The following is a 22,270-nucleotide window of genomic DNA, read 5'->3' as shown; positions in this document are numbered from 1 at the left end:
GACATTGTATTTGACACCTCTACTTTATGCCACTTCTGAGGACATAGAACTTGGGCAATGTGCCACCTTTCCTTTGTATGCTTCCTTTAATTTATAAATGGACTTTGCTTTAAATAAATCCATGATAATGTGTAGAGTATGCAGTTTCCTGAATGCAGTCAGCTAAAGGAGTTTGGGACAAATGTCAGCAGCTCCACCTCCACCTCCTTTAGTCTTTCTCAGGATAATGTACCTCTTCCTGACCATGACATTAGCTTCCAGGGGCATGATGGGAGTAGAAAGGAATTTACTCATTCCAAATCAAACAAGAAGCATAACTTAGGGGAGTTGCTGCTGAAGAGGCACTAAAGAATAAAAGAGAGATTTCACTTGATAACCTGTCCCTAGCACTGGCTAGATGTAACTGTGGGACTGACTCACTGAGGAGCTGAAAGAGCCCTGAGGGAATATGCTATTACACAAAGAGCTGCAATCACTCCTTAAAAAAAGGAAAAAGGCAATTGTAGCATTCAGGAGACAAAGCTTGGCAGGTAGCAGCACATCAGAGAAATCTGGCCAGTCTATGATGCCAGCAGCTCATTGCTGAGTAACGGAAGTAGCCCAGGAGATCAGAGAACATTATAGGCTCTCGGATTTAGGTATGAAAGGGATCTCAGAGACAATCTGGTCTAACTCTCGTTTAAAGCTGAGTAAATTCTACCTAGAGGAGTCAGGTGAAATGATGGGACTTATCAAAGACCACACAGGGGGTCAGTAACAAAATCGGGACTTGAACCCAGATTCTCAATCTCTAAAGGCAACAGCCTTCCCATTTTACCACACTAGATATCAGCAGAACAGCCTCTCTGTGGGGTAGTAGTAAGTGGTAGGTTCAGAAGCACGGAAGTATTCTAGCTGGGATGAAGCCTTAGGAATGTGAGTTGTTTGGGCTATGCATGTTCCTTATGAGTAGTTCTCTTTACTATGAGTAGCATGGGAATCTGTGGGAGAATTTTTCCTCTGTGGAGGGGGAGGATTTTCCCGTGTTGTTTATGTTGTTATTCTCCTTAATTAAATGTCTTTACTTTGAGTTAATGTATTCTCTGGTTTGGCAAAACACTGAATCAGATTGAGGTTTTTAGCTGTGGCTTTGAAGGGATACTAACCCAAAGCTTGCCCCCAAACTGGGTGATATTTTCCAGGGAAATCTGAATTCCACCATCATCAACACTCTCAAAATATTTAAATTTAAAAGGGGGAGGGCAATTGGTAAAGAGTATTTTCTGGTTGTTGGTTCTAGAACTTGGAAGAGTGTTAAATAGGGGTGAGCAGAAAAGCTACTGGGAAGGAGGGGTCTATACATGTGCAGAAAAAACCATATTTTTGTTTTAGATCTGAAAAAAAGACTTGGAAAAATTCTGATAGATTGAGTATGAGATACAAGGCAGGCTAAACAAACTGAAATCATAGTACATCTGCCAAAGTCAGGTGCCACTGAATTTTGAATTAAATGATTCAGAGTCACATAAAGGAAGACAAATAGTTAGGTGTAGAAACAGCTAGAACATGAGACATCACATGTTTTTGAGCTGTGTCCCAGTCTCCTAAAAAGAATAGGGAAATCAGGGGACAAAGACGTAGGGCCCAATCAGGCTCTTAGCAGCATTCAGTTTCAGAGAGACACCCAAAGTTAAGGTAAGCAGTTTGTTGCTCTGCTTCGGCTGCTGATCTGAGTTCTTATGGCAAATAATAATTGATTGTGTTGAAAAAATGACTGAGCTACCCAAAAATTAACCTTAAACACTAAAAGAGCCAGGAAGATCAATTGATACACATTAAAAAAAAGAATTTTACTATACTGTAATTTCTCCTAGCTATATAAATGCAGATTATAAGCAGGTATTATGGATTTCTTTGAAATAAAATGTTCGACCTACTGCTACTATCTCTGTTTTCTTTATTTTATAGATAAGAAATACGTCAATTGATCCAACTTCTGAGTAGAACCAAGAGAACATTACATAAAACTCTTGTAGAATTACTGTTGGAAGAATAACTTGTGAATGTCTACCTCCAAAGAAAGACTTGATAAATAGAAATGCAAAAGACATAGTTCATATATACGTATTTTTTTTGGCCAAGTGATACCTTCTCTAGTGTGGAGAGCTCGGGAAGGAGGGAGAGGAATTGTAAGGTACCCAACAAACAAATCAATTAAAAAAACAACTTAAGAAATCCTCTAAACCCTTTTCACCAGAAAAGAAACAAACTCCCAGTGTAAGCGAGGGCTCAAAGAATGCCACTTAGGTGGCAGGTACATGATCTCCTGAACTCAGGGGACAAAAAGGTGCCCTGTTGTAAAGCTAAGCAACAGTGACAGAGTTTCAGAATATGAAAGAATAGAATCCAGACTTTAGTCCACACGGAAAATGGATGGGGAATGCTAATCACTTTATGACATAATTCTTCACTTTATAGGAAATTTTACTCTCGTACTCCTTAAATAGTTTGTATTCCTCCCTATCCTGACACATAGAATATCATTTTATTTACAAAAATGGTATTGCTTAACTTTGTAGGCACATTGTTTTAAAGAGTTCCCTATATAACCGGGTCAAAACAGAGAAGACACAGCTACCTTGGTATCTTTGATTCTGTTTGCTATGAGACAATGGGCAAATTGGTTAACCTCTTTCTATTACAAATGTCCCTCCAGATTAAAGTAGGTCATTACTCTTTAGGAGAGATCACTTATTCAGTCACTTCTAACTCTAGCTCTGAGGATGACAAAGGCTATTTGGTTTATTCCAAAAGGATCTCAACAGGCTTGAACAATTTGCTTTAATCAAATGACATGTAAAAAGAATAAATGTAGAGTCTACTTTGGATTTTAAAAGTCAATGGTATAAGCACAACATGGAAGAGGCAGGGATAGATGGTAATTTGTATGAAAAAGACCTGGTGGTGTTAGAGGATTTTGAGCTTGGTTTTGAGCTCAGGACTCTATATGTGACACCATTTACCTATTTCTAGACAGACTGGCCTATCTAGATAATTTCTAAGGTCTCTTCTTGTTATAGATCCTATGAAAACATAGCACAGAGCCCTACACAAGAAAACCTGGGCTCAAATTCTGCCTCAGATACTTGATACTCATATGACCTTGGGCAAGTCTTCTTGTGAGCCTCAGTTTCCTTATTTGAAAAATAAAGGATCATGATAGTATCTACTTCCTGAGGCTATTGTGACTTACATGTCAGTTATTATTATAATATCCTGTATGCCCTTCTAGGGGTTCTCCACTGGGAAAAAAAAGAGATGATTCCTAGCTAGCTGGATCACCAGACTATCCTTCCTTAAAGTATTTTATTGCAGGTTCAGTCATAGTCTCCAAAATATAGGTATCTGTATTTCAAGGGTTAACATGAACTAATGGGGCAGATAGGTGGTGCAGGAGATATAACACTGGACGTGGAGTCAGGAAGCCCTGACTTAAAATCTGTCCTCAGATACTTATTAGCAACGTGACTCTGGGCAAGTCATTTAACCTTGTTTGACTCAGTTTCCTCATCTGTAAATTAGCTGGAGAAGGAAATGACAAATGACTCCAGTATCTCTGCTGATAAAACCCCAAATGAGATCACAAAGAGTTAGATACTACTGAAATGACTGAACAACAAAAACAAAAAAGATCTCTCCTCTCTAGACTGGTATGTTTGCTTAGGCTCACTTGTGGCCAGGAGACCAAAGATCTTCCAGAGGATGTCTTAGCCATTCTGCCAGCTTCCAATAGACTATGAACATGGAAAGGAGGAATAGTTCATACGACTTAAGATTTTGGAAGCTCTGATGCCAAATTCAAAAATAAAAAATACAGGTAGAGAGATTAAAATATTGGAAATGATTCCACTCTTAACACTGCAATAAATTCACTGTACTTTTCATTTTCCTACTCATAGATTTTTCTTCTCAGAAGTTAGAGTTGTATACTTTCCACTAATTACAATTCCATCCAGGGATTTCTAGGTTGGTTTGGTATGAATCACACACAGATGCAATAACTTATGTGTAATTAGAGCAGCAAAAACTGTGAGAGGAAAGGTGTCCTGAGTACTGACCTGGGGATTTGGACTTTTAGGCATTCTAGTCCTCGCTTTTCCACTGACTAAAAAAAAATAAATAAATAAATAAAATATATCTATCACCTAGTCTCTCTGGATCTTTGTTACCCAATAAGGAAGGTTAGTCCTATGTCCCACCACAAAAAAAATTCTAGCTTTAAAGGAACAGAGAACTTCCCAGTGGTAACATTGTTTTATCTGAGACTCTCATTAGTTATTCCATTTTTATTGCCATGACTATTTTAATTTTTGTGAGAATATTTATTTCTCCATACTTAACAGAAAAATCTAATGTTCAATGGTACAGTCATTATCAGTAACCAAAGATATGTTCCCCCCATCCCTCCCCAAAGATTGGATTTCTGTGTAGCATGTTCCAATCCTTCTGCCACGCTATTATATCTGGATGAATTACATTCTTGATTTTCTCAAGACATTGATGAAAATATTTATGGCAAAATATGTTGCAGAAAAATCACTCTTTCATACTCTTCACAAGGCAGAATGGAGGATGCTGGTACTAGATGACTTCTGACAGACAAGTCACGCAACCCCTCTGAACCCTGGTTTTTTCCCCACTGAAATTTTTTCAATGAGATTTAGACCGGATGACCTCAAAGGTCCCTTACGGAACCAGAATCCTATGTACTACAATCTGATACACTAAATTCTTTCTCCCCAACACAGTTCTGATGGGACTCTGTCCAGGTGGCAGAGTGGATAGAGCACCAAGCTTAGTTAACTCTGTTGGTCTCAGTTTCTTCATCTGTCAAATGAGCTGGAGAAGGAAATGACAGACCACTCCAGTATCCCTGCCAAGAAAACCCACCTCAAAGAGGTGGGCACAGTGGAGAACCCTGAATCACAACAATAATCTGTGCCAGGCATTAACTATCTACTTGTTCCCGACAACAATCCTTCAAGGTAGGTGGTGCTGTTATTCCATTTTACAATTGAGGTAACCAAGACAAACAGAGGTTAAAAGATTTGCTCAGTCACACAGCCCGTCTGAGGCTGGACTTGAACTCATGTCTCCTTGACTCCAGGATCAGTGCTCTATCCTCCTAACTGCCTTTAATAAGAGCTAAAGAGGAGTAAATCCTGACTCTTGCCCTCAAGCAGCTCACGGTCAAGTACAGGAGTCAGTTCCAAAATGCACACAGAGGACCCTAAATGAGACGGGGAAGGAGAAGACCCTTCTTTTCTAAGTCACTAGTTTCCAAGTTGAGAAATTGCCTGACTTTGGGGATGCAAAACGCATGTCTGGGAGGTATGGAGAATATTGGAAAAATAACTTTCTTATCCTTTGGAAATACTCCAGAAATTCCAAATTGTTTTCTAATCAATAAAGTTATAAAATTTTTGTTGGACCCTTGAAGAAGAAAATTGAATATCTTGATTTTATTTCTTATGTGCATTATAACTCAAGAATGTACTTCCTTTTATATAAATAGGAAGGTATTTGAAAGGTCACTGAGAAGTCAGTGCGAACAGGGACCTCAAAAGGTGGGGAAGCCTTGATCTAAGTAATCAGGGTAGACTTCATGGGGGAGGCAAAACTTGGGCTTCCTTAAAGGATGGGCAGAATTAGATGTGTAGAGAGGAGGGAAGAAGGCATCATGGGTCAGAACAAAGGCAAAAACAAAAATGGGGGAAGTGGGAATATCCTGGCACATTCAGGGGTGATATGGAATGAAAGTTACTTTGCAAATGCAATCCTGTTTCCCCTAGCTCTTCTAAAGTCAAAGTTGGGCTAGAGGCAGAGTAGGAAGCCTCCCTACCCTTGCCTGTTGGGACTGCTGGATTTTTCTGATATTTGGGGAATTGGGCTGGATAAGGCGCCCCAGGATTACTCTCCCATTGCCTGGCTATATCCATTTATCCTATTTAATAAAAGACCTTGTCCCATATTTGAATGCCACCCAGCAGGATTTATAGGTTTCTCTGAATTGCTTTTGCTTTATTGCTTTGGCATGGTTGAAAAAATAAATATGCATTAGAACAGCAGAATCAATGGTGGAAAAACACGAAATGGCATGAACAGAAAACCTCTTTGGCTCAAAAGAATGTGGGACAAGCAGGGTAAGGCTTCTCCCCATCCCCCACCTCTAAACATTGGCTTTCCAGTCAAGTGGGATGACAAGTATTTTGGAAGGGCAGCTCCGGCCAGAGAGTTGGCATCTCTGGGGCCCTTTCAAGACACCCCCAAGAAGCCGCAGAATACGCATGCGCATACGTACCCAGCCTGGGCGCAGTCTCGGTAAGGCAACACTGAAAAGATGCTACAGAAGGACCTCCTGCCGCTGATAAGGACTATTCTAAAATAAAAAACAAACAAACAAGAACAAACAAACAAACACACAAACTAAATGCAAAGGCTAAAAGGAAAAAAAGGGAAAAAAAAGAAAAAGAATCCCACATCAAAATCAGGACTTGAGCATTCATGGAGTTCACAGAAGTAGCTATCGATTTCCCCCTCCTCTTGGGGCAGATGGCGCCCAGTTCCTTGGGATAAAAAGGCAAAGACATTCCTTACAATAAAGAAGTCGGCTGTCTCCCACCACCCAGATATTAACAGGCTAGGCCACAAAGTCCTCTAAGGAACACGGACTCAGTGCTTTCTTTGGTAAGTGGGATTGGCCGCTGTCCACTCGTGCAAGGACCTGAGAGCTGATCAAGATTGGTATTCCCCACTCCAAGGCAGCCCCCCTACCCCCATTCCCATGGGGCCTTAGCAGACACTCTTGGAGACTTGCAGTAGTGCTAAAATTGATTCCTCTACCACCAACCTGGGGGGGAGTTTCCAATTTATTGGATTGCTTGCTCCCCCATCCCAGTCCCAAGAAGCCAGAGAATATGCAGGCAGGATTTGAACCCAGCTCCTCTGGCTCCTGAGCCAGGGCTCTGTCCACGGTACCACTTAGACTCCATATTATATGCTCAAAGCATTCTGTTTTTGCCTCTATGGCATCCACAAATACTATTGGCCTGTTTTTATATATTCAGTTTATCTCATTTAAGATTAATTTTTTAAAGTTTTGCTCCCATGTAATAAGAGCTCATATTTACATAGTGTCTGACACGCATGATCTCATTTGATCTGCACACTACCTCTGTGTAGTAAGTGTGATTGTTTGCCCTAGTTTATAGATAAGAAAAATGAGGCTTACTCAAGTCAAGCGACTTGGCAAAGAGTATGCGGCTGGTAAGTATCTGAGGCAAGATTCAGATTCAGGAGTATTTTGATGCCAAGTCAAGCACCAAACTCCTGCCTCTTGCTCCATCAGAGAAAAAAGGAGAGGAGAAGGAGGAAGAAGAGGTGGAAGAGGAGGAAGGAGGAGAGGGGAAGAAGAAGAGGAAGAAGGAGGAGATGAAGAAGAAGAGGAAGGAGGAAGAGATGAAGAAGAAGGAAGAGAAGAAGGGGAGGAAGAAGAGGAAGAAGGAAGAGAAGGGGGAGGAGGAGGAGAAAAAGGAGGAGAAAGAAGAAAAAGAGGAAGAGGAGGAAGAAGATAAAAAAAAAGGAGGAGAAGGGCAACGCCAACAATTTGTATTCATCTGAAAATATTTGGGGAGGGAGTGGACAGGAAATTGCTGGAGAACAAGGCAGAGAATAAGCAGAACAGTGACCACTACCCACTATCAGTCCCCTCCCTTCCCCCACAGTCACCAGATGGAAGTGTAGAATACTCAGAACCCTGAGTAGAGGGCTTGTACTCAAAGTCAGAGAAGGCTGTACTATAGAGGTTTCTCTAAGGCACCAGGGATCATGGGGCCGTGGGCAGGGGTGACAGGAGAGGATACAGACTGCCCCTTTCTGGCAACCACCGTTTGAGACCAAGAAAACCATAGTGGCTTCTTTTTAGGATTCAGGACTCACGTAGGGTTCTCCTGGGTTACCAGGATGAAAACAGGGGAAGAGCTGAAAGATGGATCACACAGTATGGTGAAGTAAACAGAATGTTAGACTTGAAGTGGGAAAGACCTAGGTTCCAATGGTCCTCTGCTTCTTCCTAGCCGTGATGTTGGTGCTCAACCAACAAGCATTGATTAAGCACCTTCTGTATGCCAAGCACAGGGGACACATGTATAATGAATGAAATCATCTGTTGACACAGCCCTTTTCACACTTCCACAGAGCCCCTGTCCTCTACGAAACCAAAGCAGCCTAAATTTGTCTCTATGGCCTTCCTCCCTACTTTTCCTCAAACCTTTTCTCCCTTCAGACCCTGGCCTCTCTCTCTCCCTCTCCTTTCTCCAATGTCTGTCCCCATCTTGTCAGGGAGATCATTCAGTAAATGAGTGCTCTTCCCAGGGGTGGCTCATTATGGGGAGAGTCTATCTCTTCACTCAAAGGAATGTGATTTTAACAGAGGCATTTCAGATATCAGGCAGGCAGATGGGGGGCCTTTTTAAAATGCAGCGTCTCCCAAGCACCCCTCAGAGCACAAGGCTTGGACATCCAGGGTACGGCACGGCGGTAAGAATATCGGACTTGAAATGAGAGCATTCGAATTGAACAGCAGGCTCTCTTGTTTGTTAGCGACATAACATTGGACAGATCCTAACTGCTTTGAGACTTAGTTTCCTCATCTGGGAAACAGGGATTCAATCTGGAATGAATTAAACAGACATTTATGAAGCATTTAACTACAGTCAGAACATTGCTAAGCACTGGGGCAGGGGGCAAACAAAGTTTAGAGAAGACACAATCTTTGCCCTCATTGAGTTTAGGATTTGAACAAATGAAACAGTTTTTCCTGTTTCAATCCATCCACCACACAGCTAGCAACAAAGTGATTTTCCTAACTCTCAATAAACTTAGGTAGCTGCCTATTACTTCCAGGATCAAGTGATGCAAAACCTGAATGAAATAATTTCATCAGTAAAATATTATGGGATTTGGATCACCAAAAGTCAGAAAATAAATATTAAAAATTATTTCTACCTGGCATGGGGAAAAAGACAACAAAATAGAAGATCTTGAAAAAAAATTGTGGAAAAAAATGATAAAAATAATTGTATTGGTGAAATTGGTGAAACATTTGACTTAAGGCTAGATTATGCATTAGTAATATTTCCTATAATTTCTTTCAACTGTAAAAATCCTGTGCTTCTTTGGTCCCAAAGGCATATTTTATTTCTTTCACAGGGCTGCCCACATATAATACCACTTTTGACATTCAATAGCATGACAATTTAAAAATCCTGAAAGACTGGGTTGTGGGTAAGAAAATAAATTTATTGATCAGATTAGCAATAATCAATAAATTAACTGGTCAGAGATCTTGATGACTTGGGTAATTAAAAACAATACTGGAAATTCATTATTTGGTCGTCCCTTAGATATCTCTAATTGGTGAATACATAACAAGGAGGAAGAATACTTTTTTTTTTTTACAATCCCTCCCCAATGCCTAGATGATGATGGAAAATTGCGTGTACCCAATACTAGGATTCCAATATCTAGAAGAAGAAATCAGGTCAGACCCAGTTAAGAGTGACTTTGTTCATTACTTTTCAATGTGAGACTCATGGACCTCGTTCTTGAGGCCCACAGATATACCTGGCCTAAGCTGGATTTTGTTTACGAGGAAGGATAGAATTCACAATCTCATGGGGGGGGGGAACCTTGAGCGTCAATAGAAATGATTCAGTATCAGAAATCAAACTTCTCATTAAGTAGCGTGTGCAATTTATAAAAAATTATAAAAAAGGATAAACCTGGTACCTCTAAGTAAGGATGGGAAGTGAGGAGAAACAAAGGATGAGGAAAGACAAGAAGGTCAAAGATCAGGAGGAGGGAGGCAAGGGGCGGCAGAATGAAAAGTGGTATAAAGAAGGAAGGGCATTAAACTTAACAGCTGATGGCAGTACAGGGAAGAAGGGAGGGGTTAGAAATGAATACAGGCAATCAAAGGATATGGTGAACCTTGGTTTGTGAGACTGAAAGAGAGGGAGCGAGAAGGGGGTCAGGGGAGAAAGTGAAGATGGGGGGGGGGAAGAAGAAAAGGAAGAGAACAGAGATTCAGGAAGGAGGGGAAGACAAATCCACAATCAGAGAATGAATGTGAAGAAAGACAAGGATAGATAAAAGGACAAACTTACAAGGAGAAAGTGATGGAAAAAAACTAGATGAGGTAGAGCCAGTGACCCAAATTTTCTCATTATAGATGATGACAGAAATACTGAGAAGGGCAGTGATTTGCTTGAACCTAGACGTCAAGCCAGAAGAAGGACCAAGGATCAAAATAACTCGTCATGTTGGTGTTCTAGGCACGATTACACTGTACACTGTTACCCAATAGACTGCCAGGGCGTCTCATCTATCTGGGCTAATGGGAAACAGGTGGCAACTTTATTGGACCTGTAATGCACTAATTTGCTGGATGGGATGGATACCAATGCTGACAGTACTAACACTGGAGTCAGCTCTAATAGACTCATTCTCCACCTTTCCAAGCCCAGAAGGGGGCCACCCACCCTCTCCTCCCCACTCAAGAATTCTCTCTGCTAAACCAGAGTCTGCAGGCTCAGCAGGAAGGGAAGACCAGGTAAGCCCTGGTGGTAAGAACTGTTACAAACGAAGTATCTGATAGCCTTACTTTTCCCTGGCTTTAGTCCTGATTGACCCACAGACTTTCTTGGATGGAATGATCCAGGTTAATTGGATACATCTGATTCATGCAATCTATTCTTTTTGTGTCAGACTTCTAGCTAAAAGCCCCCAAAATTCTCCAGGGAGGTCAGAAGTAATTTAAAGTAAATAAAGTAAATTACTTTTGCTTAAAGTAAGTTAAACTGTAACTGGTAAATGTTTAACAAAATAAATAAAAGTATGATACAATGTAGATAATGCTTATTTGTGGTTTTCTCAATCAACATAGGAACTGAATAAATCCTCTATTTGAGGTTTTTACCCCACTTTTAGCTTACAGAATGTTAGACAGTAAGTCTGGCAGAGTGAGTTCAAATCCTGCCTCAGGTCCTGTAGGACCCTGGGCAAGTGATTTCCCTTTTCTTTTCCAGAAAGCAGTGCCCATACATAGTAGGCACTTAATGTTTATTTTATTTCAATCATTTATTTATCTATATATTTATTTACCTTCTGCCTTAGAATAGATACTAAGTATTTATATACTATTGGACTACTAAGTACCTTAGTATTTGTATTAGTATTAGAGAGGGAAGGCTAGGCAACTGGAGTTAAGTATTATATGTAAAAATTCTAGGTAGAGATGAGCAGTTATTCATGTATGGCTTTCATGCAGAAGGAGCAAGAGGCAACTGATCTCACATCATGAAGAAGTATGTTGAACAAGCAACTGACAATTTTTATGGAGGGTTCATTATTCAATTCAGCAAACATTTATTAAATGCCTGGTAGTTTTAGGCTAAAAAGAAAAATGAAAAAATAATCAGACTTTTTGGAGGAACTTATATGCTACTAGGGAAGTGAGGCGGCACAATGGATAGAGCACCAGGCCTGGAGTCAGGGGGAAAAAAAATCAAATCCAGACTCAAACATTTACTAGCTGTGTGACCCTGGGCAGGTCACTTAACCCTGTTTGCCTCAATTTTTTCATCTGTAAAATGTGCTGGGGAAGGAAATGGCAAAACAGCTGTGTGGCCTTTGGCAAGTCACTTAACCCTGTTTGCTTCAGTTTCTTCATTTGTAAAATGAGCTGGAGAAGAAAACAGCAAACCAGTTGTGTGACTGTGGGCAAGTCACTTAACCCTGTTTGCCTCCGTTTCTTCATCTGTAAAATGAGCTGGAGAAGGAAATGGCAAACCACTCCAGTATCTTTGCCAGGAAAATTCCCAAATGAGATCATGAAGAGCTGGACATGACTAAACAACAACCTATTCTGGTGGGCAGGGGGGTGGTAGGGTGGTGGGGTGCAACATCTTAACAGAAAAGTCTATCTGAACTGTCTACAAAGTAAATAGAAAGTAACTTGGGGCCCAGGGATAGAAACAGCCTTCAAGTAGGAAATGGTATCAGAACTGAGCCTTGAAGGGTGTAAAAAATAAAAGGGAGAAGGTAGAGGGTCATCCTGAGCCTAGAGTCCAAGGAACTAATATTCCTTGTGCTTCATGTTCCTACATATACGCTACCATTGGATTTGCCTGTTTTTGATGGAAAAAGAGATTAGAGAAAATAAGTAAGACTTCGCGAGTTTTTAACCAAAATGTACCGTGTGGTTACTATAAAGTACAATTACTTTCTGGTACGGAAAAGAGGCTGATAATTTATTTTAGCAAAAAATAAATTCACTTGCCTGGGCTTTAAAAATAGAAAAGTACAAAATCTAATGCATATGTAAAACTTATGGTTACAAAATGGGAATGGTTCTCAGATACAGCAGGATGAGGAGCACCACCTGTCTGCTTGGCCCTTCTTTCAGAATGAAAAGATGAAAATGAAAAAGGCTGAAAAGGAATCTTGGAGAAGATCAAATCCAGTCCTCTGTCTTACAGAAGAGAAAACAGAGGTCAGAGAGAAGTGACATGGCCAGTGGCAGAACCCAAACCCGTGTTTCCTACCTCATCACTCCTCCAGGATTGAATGAGAAAATATTGGGAATATGCTTAGCTTTAGTACACAGCAGATAATTAATAAATGCTTACTTTATTCCATGCTGAGTGTTCTTTTCATCGCACCACCCATGGGTGAGGGGGAAGGCAAAGTGCGTGAGCCAGAAGGAAGAGAAGGGAGGCATCTTCTTTGCCCATTGCTCCTACTTGGACCCAACATTCCAGTGTTTGCTGGGACTAGGAGGCTCTAGGAGCCGTGATGCACCAGAGGCTGACACTGAAGCCCACTTCGCTGTTCAAACTCTGGGGACCCGATGACAGCCAATGTTACCACCCCTAACATTTTCCAGACTTCTCCTCGGGCCTCTCCAGAGCCAAAGGAAGGAGACCATGGCAAATCAAAGAACAGAGGCCAGTTTTGACAGCATGGATCCTTTTCCACCTCTACATGAGCAAACATGTGCAAAAGTAATCTGAAAACATTATCCTGGCTTACCAACTGCTCTGCCCAGAGCCCGAACTGTTGATGCAAATGTACGGTTCTTTTCTTACAAGCATCAAGAAAAATCTCTGTGCTTACCAAGTTGGCTAAAAATAAAAAAAACAGAATTGCTTGCCTCCTCAAAGTGCTTCCATATTTAAAAAAGAAAATCAAACCAGATGCCGTCTGTCAAGAAATATATTTGCTTACCAAATTTAATTCCTGTAGCTACAGGCTTCAGGCACAGGCTACCTGCCTATCTCACCAACTAATAACTGTTGTCATCTTGTCCCCATTATCCAGATGAATTTTTAAAAAATACATAATGGCCCATCTGTGACATAACATTTTGCTTGATGGCAGAAGGCTTTAAACAAAGGATTATCCCCATCAAGGAAGGATTACCAGCAAGGAAAAGGGCCTTTAAAGAATTCAAAGATCAAATTTCCAGGCAAACATCAGCCATAGGAAAAATGAGATGAGAAACAAGGCTGGAGGGAACATGGGCAGAAGTTTTTAGAAATGGGCAGGGAGTATACTCTGAACTGTTTTGGAAAGGACTTCTGCCTCCTGCTGATGGATGCTTCTAGCTCTCTTCTTGGTGTAGTTACATTATTTGTTTTCTTAAAAAAATTGTGTGTCTAGCTTTGAAGGATCCTGAGGTCCAAAGCCCCTTCCACCTCACAGCCAAAGCACAAGAGTAGGATTTGTGTTTGAACTACTGAAAGGATGGTTGGGGGTCTAGTTCTGAAAACCAATGACATCCCAAATGTATGAGCTGAGGGCAGCTAGGCGGCTCAGTGGATGCTGTGGCAGGCCTGGAGTCAGGAGGTCCTGGGTTCAAATGTGACCTCCAACACATCTTAGCTGTGTGACCCTGGGCAAGTCACTTAATCCCCATTGTCTAAACCTTCCTGCTCTTCTGCCTTGGAACTGATACATCTATTGATTCTTAGACAAAAGGTAAAGGTTTAAAGAAAATGAATGAGCTGGTAGAGCATCAGGGACCAGTTTTATTCTCAAGGGTTTCAAACCCATGGTCTAGCTTTTCAGCCTGGAGCAAGAACTCTTGCTAGGATGGATTTGATGACCTTCCACTTTAAAATCCAAGACTCTGTGATCCAATGGAACTTAGAATGAGGAAGGTTTGGCACTTATAAATGTGCTGGGAGGACCAGATCCAGTTCAAGATCTTATAGGTCAAGGTTTCATAACCTGGGGGGTGATCTGTGATCTTGGTTTTCTTTTCTTTTTTTAATTTTGATTACTGTTGTTATTTAGTTGTTTTCAGCTGTCTTTGACTCTTCATGACCCCTTTTGGGATTTTCTTGGCAAAGATACTGGAGAGGTTTGCCATTTTCTTCTCCAGCTCATTTTACAGATTTGGAAATTGAGGTAGATTTATGTGACTCACTTAGGGTCATATAGTTAATGTGTCAGAGGCTGAATTTAAACTGTTCTTGACTCTAGGCCAAGAATTCTATCCACTGTGTCTTCTTGTTACCCTTAATAAATGCATTTCATTGGTTTCTTTTGTAATTCTATGGATTTAATTTTATGATCTTAAGAATGTCATTCTGAGAAGGGATATTATAGGCTTCCCAAACTGTTAGACAGGTCCATGATGCATAAAAGGAAAAGAATCCCTACCCCAGGATTCCAAAGGACTCTTTTTGCCAAAAATGATTTCTGATTGTACTACCACAACTGGGGAATCTCTGCAGGCCAAGACAGTTTGATTTCCAGGTGGAACATCCCATCACAGAAATGTTCTTTGAAAAATAACAATTTATACTCCTAATCTAACTCTTTCAAAAGAGGAAAGGAACATAAAATCTACCATAACAAGAGGCATGTGTAAAATAACAATGGACAGCACTCCAAGAACATGGTCTAGAAGTGATCTCCGGTGTTTTCTTTTGGGGTGTCTGAGTGTTCATGACAGCTGGTTACTCAAAAATAAATGTTTTCTTAATGCTCAACTGTACAAATCCTAGATTTCTAGGAAATGAAGAAACAAAACAACTAGAAAAAGTTGGCGGCTGGTCAATTTTCTTTTTAATGATGCTCAGTTCCACAGTTTCCTCATTCAGAAGACATGTTATTTCAAGTTATAGTTGCTGGTGGCTAGACACAGGACTTAAAAAAATGAAAAAGCTATGATCATCATGTTACATCAGGATGCTTATTTAGAATCTGAAGTTTCCAGTACCTGCCAGAATCATTCCTCTTCTAGCTCTTCTCCAACCGCTGCTTTAAAACACATTTCTCACTATTATCCTCAATCCCCTTTTCTCGTTAAAAGACAAGCTGTTAAAAGGGTAGGAGGTTGGCTCCTTTTGTGTCCTCTCAAAAGGCTGGCAATAGCACAATAAAAATGTTATTAGGAAAAACCAAATGTCCTCTGGGTCTGTATTTATAAATCTATCAGATGCAGTGGGTTCCCCCCCTCCCTTCCTCCCTAGCAATCATCCTCTAGGACCAAGATACTCCTGTTACATGGGCAGGATGAAAAGAGAGAGAAACTTGGTGCTGAAGGTTCTTCAACTCAAAAAACTATCCCTCTGGGCAGAGGAAAAAGCCAATATTGTTGCTCAACAATGGGAAGAAGAAAAAGAACTAAGAGAAGGGACAGGAACAAGGAGAACAGGAAAGTGATGGGGATGGGCTGAAGATAGGGACGCTGGCAAAGAAATGAGACCAAGTATAGCCCCATTCTGAAGCCTTTAGTGCCAAGAGAAGTCAATAGCAAAAGAATACCTAAAGAATGTTGAAGTCTGGTTTGGCATCAGCTAGCTATGCCACATCTGGCATTCTACTCAGGCTAATGCCTACTCTGACTTCTTATCAAGAAACACTCTTGTGTAAATAAAGGAAAATGTAGAAAGCCTGCCTGTAAAGCAAAGCCACATTCAGTTTTTTTGAGTTACCTCCCTCTCTCTCCCTCCTCCTCCTCTCTCTCTCTCTCTCTCTCTCTCTCTCTCTCTCTCTCTCTCTCTCTCTCTCTCTCTCTCTCTCTCTCTCTCTCTCTCTTCCTCTGTCTCTTTGCTTACTCTTTTCTCTCTCTCACACTCCTCTCTTTCTAGCTCTCTCTATTTAGCACTGTTTTTGCTTTTTGTTCTCTCTCTCTCCCTTTCTCTTCTCTCTCTCCAGCTCTCTGTCTCTTTTTGCTTTCTCTTCTCTCTCCCCCTTTCTCTTTTTCTCTCTTCCTTCTTCTCTTTCTGTCTTTCCTTTTCTCCTTTCTTCTCTCTCCTCTCGCTTCTTGTCTCACCCCCTTCTCTCCTCATTCTGTCTCTATCTTTTCTCTCCTCTCCTCTCTTCTCCCCTCGTCTCCCCCCTTTTTCACTTTTTCTCTTTCCCTCCCTCATCCTCCTTGTCTCTGTCTCTCTCTCTGCCCATGTCTCTCTATCTCTCTGTCTCTCCAGAAGGCAGACAAAAAATTCCATTGGCGTAGAGAGCACCCTATGGGGAAACTTCTTTCCCCAATGTAAATCAGTACCAATTATGATTTCTTTTGCTTCTGTAATTTGCACTGCACTGCCCTCCCTTCCCTTGGTGACATCAGTTCAACTCTTATACTCCTTTGCTCCCAGTTCTATTGTTGACCATATCTTGCAAACCCCAGCCCCTCAGCTTTAGTGTCTTCCTTGACTCTTCCCTCCTCCCTTGCACTCACCCCACATATCCAATCTGTTTCCCAGTCTCGTCCCTCCTACTTTCATCACAGCCCTCACTTAGGCCCTTTTCTCTCCACTCACACGTGGGCTGTACCAACTGCCTTTTAACAGTTCTCTGTCTGAAGTGTCTCCCCTCTTTAACTCACCCTTCACTCAGATATCAAAGTGATCCTCCCAAAGCTCAGGTTTGATCACATTAGCCCCTTTCTAGCCACACTTAATAAACACCACCGGCTTCCTGATACTCCCAGGATAATATACAAGGTGTTCCAAAAGTCTTAGAGCAATGATAAATTATCCAAACTTCAAATGATACCAAGACTTTTGGGACACCCTGTATAAAATCTACTGTATAAGTGGGAGGTCCTAGGTTCAAATCTGGCCTCAGACACTTCCTATCTGTGTGACCTTGGGCAAGTCACTTTCCCCATTTGCCTCAGTTTTGTCATCTGGAAAATAAGTTGGAAAAGGAAATGGGAAACCACTCCAGGACCTTTGCTAAAAAAACTCCATTTTTAAAATGCTTGCCAATATCTTTATTTTCCCTGAAAACACCTTAAACATGCCTGTGGAAAGTCCAGAACATATATTTTAAGCAATTTTTTTGGCCCCATTAACACTTCAGGTAAAAGTTGATATACTAATATGTTACTAATGTATAATATGCTTAACATAATATAACTGTGAAAATGGTCATGAGCTATTTTTGCATTTCTAAAGCAGACTAGAATCTTTTCCAAACAGACAGGTTTTGTAGAAATCCCATCGTTTCAGAGGAATCTTGGCAGGGGGATGTAAGTCACCAAAAAGCAATAACTAGACTAGACTATGACCTGAGAGTCATGAAGAGTTCGGCATGACTGAAATGACTGAGTGACAACAAAATGTAACATTTGCTTTAAAAACTTAAAACTTCAACTAACAAAAGTCCAAAAAAGAATTGATCCTGAGAGAAGGTAAGCTTTATTCAAAACCTACAAATTAAAATAAAATAAAATAAAATAAAATAAAATAAAATCCGCCGTCTAGTATTTAAAGCCCTTCCTTCCCAACCTGGCTCTTCTACCTTTCTAGTGTGCTATCGCTTAATTCCCCTCCACACACTCTGTAACTTCCATCAACAAGGACTGGTATTTTTGTTGTTCCTTGAACCCAATACACCACCTCTTTACTTAGTGACTTTTCACTGGTTCACCCCTAGGCTTGGAAAGTTCTCTCTCCTCACTTCTGCCTTGTAGCTTTCTATAAGACACCGTTCAAATCCCACCTTCTACAAGTCATTTCCCAGTTTCCCCAACCACTACGCCTTCCATCTGAGATTACTCACCTTTGCACGGTAGCTATCTTTTACATACACAGTTAGAAGCACATTATTGTCTTCCCCCTTTCAAATGTGAATTCCTTGCGTCTAGTTCTTGCCTTTCTTTGTAGCTCCATCACTTGGCATAGGGCCTGGCACAAACTAAGGGATTAATAAAACTTATTTTCTGATTGAGAGGTTGAGTGACTCTCACATGGTATATACTGGAGAAAGGTTTATATAAGACCCTTATCTTCTTGACTTCAATTCCAAGCTTTAATTCACTATACTATAATAGCTGAGTTTGAACCCTGCCTCACTAGCTCAACAATCATATGTGAGCCAGCAAGATGGCACAGAGGACAGAGCACTGGTTCTGGAGTCAGGAAGAAGTCAGACACTTCCTAGCTACGGAATCCTGGGCAAGTCACTTGACCTGTTTGCCTCAGTTTCCTCAATTGTAAAAATGGGGATAATAATAGTACTTATGTTGCTGGGTTGTTACGAGGATCAAATGAGATAATATTTGTAAAATGCTTAGCATAGTGCCTGGCACATAATAGGTTATATGTAAATTTATGTCTAATTGTCTGTCTGTCTATCTATGCATCCGTCCGTCCATCCATCCATCCATCCATCTCTCTCTCTCTGTCTCTCTCTCTCTCTATCTATGCATCCATCCATCCATCTACCTATCTATCCATGCATCCATGTATCTACCAATCCATTCATCTATCTATCTATCTGTCTGTCTATCTATCTATGCATGCATCTATCTATCTATCTATCTATCTATCTATCTATCTATCTATCTATCCATCCATCCATCCATCCATCCATCCATCCATCCATCCATCCATCCATCCATCTATCTATCTATCTATCCATCCATCCATCCATCCATCCATCCATCCATCCATCCATCCATCCATCTATCTATCTATCTATCTATCTATCTATCTATCTATCTATCTATCTATCTATCCATCTGTCTGTCCACCCATCCATCTATTGGTCTGTCTGTCTGTTTATCTGCCTATATCTATATCTTTGGGCCTCCATTTCCTCACCTATAAATGGGGATAATAATAGCACATAATCTAAGGGGATGCTGCCCTCTTGCCCTAGATCATCCCTCTACCATGTTAGTTCCCTTCTCATACTGGCAAGTTCCATTTGGGAGCTTCCATTTGGGGAACAGGCTTAGGCTGGGCATGCCTCATTCCTCTCCCAGTTGGGCTTCTGACTTTGGGCTTAGCCACAAGACTAAGCTGTCTTCTCATCCTAGATCATCCCTGTCATATGGGCTGCCTTGTCCCACTGGTAAGTTCCTACCAGGGCCTTCCATTTTAGGGATGGTGCCAAGTTGGCTTTGCTTCATTCCCTTCCCAGCTATATTTCCAGTTTTCTGGACTTAGCCACTATGTTTTCCCTTAGGGGTACATTCTTCACCCTCTACTCACCACCTTCAGTTGCCTTTTATGAGTTGCTTTCCCCCACTAGAATGATGATTCCTTGAGGGCAGACTTTATTTGCTGGTTTTGGTATCCCCCAGTGCTTAGTACAGTGCCCAGGACACAGTAAGCATTTAATAAATTCATGTTGCTTGTCTGTCAAAGGAGATGATCCATGTAAAATGCTTTTCACACCTTAAAGGGCTCTATCAAGTTAGCTTTGGTAATAGCTATAATTATTTCTTTGGCCCACAAATGATCCTTGAGTTATGTCTTTGTGATCCCAAGCACCGGGAAGATGTGCAATTGTGCTTGCCACAGTTCTCATGAGACTCACCTGAGCTAGTGAGGTTTGGCATTCTCTCTGAAGATTATTTTAAGAAATGCTGCAGTGCTTATGCTGAAACTGTTTACTGGCCTAAGGACTGTGTCAATTTGACAAAAACAAACAAAAACATCTCTCTCTGGGCTACTGTGGTTTATTAACTATGTGAACTGAACAGAATTATGTTGAGCTTGGGTTAAGGTACTTTATTCACCCATCTCTCAGTTTTCTCACATTTAAATGAGGGGATAGCAGCAGATGACCTCTAAATTCTCATTTGGCTCTCTATCTTATACTCTTGCTGAGAAAAATAAAGGGATTACTGAGGATTGAGAAAAGGGGAAGAGAAGGAAAGGTGTTATTTAGAATTAAGTCAGAAAAATCTGAGGGTGATATAGAAAAAGGGGAAGGGAAGATGGGGTCCAGTGAGGGAAACCAAGGCAGATATTGTCAGCATAGTTCAAATGTTGGCTTAGTCTGCGTTAAAATATGTAACTGTACTGAATTACTTTCTTTAACTAACAGTCTGCTCCCCTTTTTTTCTCATCTTTTCAGTCCATCACTGAAAAATACCCATTTAAGACTTGTTGACTTATATAGTCTTAGGCAAGTCATTTAATCTCTGTGAGCCTCAATTTTCTCATATGTAAAACAGGAAGGCTGGACCTGATGACCTGGCTTTCTTCTAGGTCTAAGACTCAACTTTTAAAATTATTTACCATTTTGACTTCTAAAACCCTTTTAAACTATTTTGCTACAACAATAACCTTGGAGCTCTTCTATAAGAAAATTAAGAGACATTGCCACCCAAGTTCCCATTGGTATGTAAAGGTTGGAAGGAATCTCAGAGGCAATCTAGTCCAACCCTCTAATTTTATGGAGGCCAAGAGAAGTTCAGTGATTTGTTCCAGTTTCTTATTCCACACTTTACTGAGGTCTCCAGTCTCAGATCCAATGGACTTTCTTTCTTTCTCTTCCTTTTTCTCTCTTTCTCTCTTTCTCTCTTTCTCTCTTTCTCTCTTTCTCTCTTCCTTCCTTCCTTCCTTCCTTCCTTCCTTCCTTCCTTCCTTCCTTCCTTCCTTCCTTCCTTCCTTCCTTCCTTCCTTCCTTCCTTCCTTCCTTCCTTCCTTCCTTCCTTCCTTCCTTCCTTCCTTCCTTCTCTCTCTCTCTCATAAATTATTGAGGAACATATTTTGTAAAACTAATATAGGATAAGAAGGCATAAATGTTTTTGTATGTGATGGTGGCCAAAGGATCTGTATCAATTAACTTTTTTTGTAAAAAATTTTTTTAAAAAAATCATTGATTAAAAAAAAATGAATTCCATGAAGCCATCTTAATGAAACCAAATAGAGAAAGTAGAGTTCACTCTTAATTATCCAGCTGCTGCTTATCAACTTTGTGGAATATCCATCCCCTTAGTTTTGCTTCCTATCACTTCATTGCCCATTAGCACTCTCATGCCTCCCTTTTCTCTTCTTTGCCCCAATCCCTCGGGAGGAAAGCATAGGCAACTCCAAGGAATCAATAGTACTCCTTAGCAACTACTTAAAGTATCCTGGGAGATGAGGTCGTATGTACCTGGGAGCTTAAATGATATTTGAGAATTATCCATGGATTTATCTCTTCTAGTACTGTCCCTTGGTACTAAGGCTTTGCAGAGAATTGGCCATAAACCAATAAATAACCCTGAAGAAAATGCTTTGCTGATGAGCCTCTGGCTGATTTGTGGGATGGAAAATGAGTCCTTTTTCTTACCAAAATACAGAAAAGCCTCATGGCAGGAGAAAGATAGTATAGAAGAAAGCTGAAAATCATAGCAATAAGCAATTCTACCCCCATTTGTAAAACATTCAATGTCATTTTTCTGAGTAAAATGGGTCATTTGGTGCTACTTTCTAGCTGCTACATTTTTCTTTGAAATATACCATTTCCTGTAACACATTTTAAAAACTAAGTTAGACGGACAGATTGTTTAACCACATCTTTCTTTTTTAAAAGCCTGTAGAAGCTGGGCATGACAGGACATCCCTGTAATCCCTGCTCTTGGGGAGCCTGGGGCTAGTGGACTGGGGGTGTTTGGGAGTTCTCAGCAGCAACAGGGTTATGGGGGAGGGATAGGGGTGGTACCTACACTAAGTTTGGTATCCATAGGGTGAGCCCCTCTATTGGGGAGCTCAGGCCAGCAGGCTGCTAGAGAAGGGGCCCAGGTTAGAAATGGAGCAGAGATCAAAGCTCCCACACTAACTGATAATGGGAGAGGGCCCGTGAGTGGAGGCTATACCTTGAGCCTAGGTGAGACAGGAAGACTTGGTCTCAAATAAACAACAACCACAAAATAAAATAAAAGCAGTAAAGCTCTTTGTGTAGAAAAGAAAAGCTTGAAATAACAGCTCTA

General features: G+C 40.8%; 1 protein-coding gene across 1 annotated transcript in view; it reads right to left on the bottom strand.

Annotated features, from left to right (window-relative positions):
* The window catches only part of CABLES1 (Cdk5 and Abl enzyme substrate 1), a 146,362-nt gene that overhangs the window by 44,825 nt on the left and 79,267 nt on the right, over positions 1 to 22,270 (bottom strand). Inside the window, 1 exon segment of the mRNA XM_007487622.3 lies at positions 6,341 to 6,418. Within this exon segment, the coding sequence (XP_007487684.2) occupies positions 6,341 to 6,418 (78 nt within the window).

Source organism: Monodelphis domestica, chromosome 3 (assembly GCF_027887165.1).
Source record: "Monodelphis domestica isolate mMonDom1 chromosome 3, mMonDom1.pri, whole genome shotgun sequence".
NCBI classification, from domain to species: Eukaryota; Metazoa; Chordata; class Mammalia; order Didelphimorphia; family Didelphidae; genus Monodelphis; species Monodelphis domestica.
Note: the sequence above shows the minus strand (reverse complement) of the source record. Positions and strands in the feature narration are given on the sequence as shown.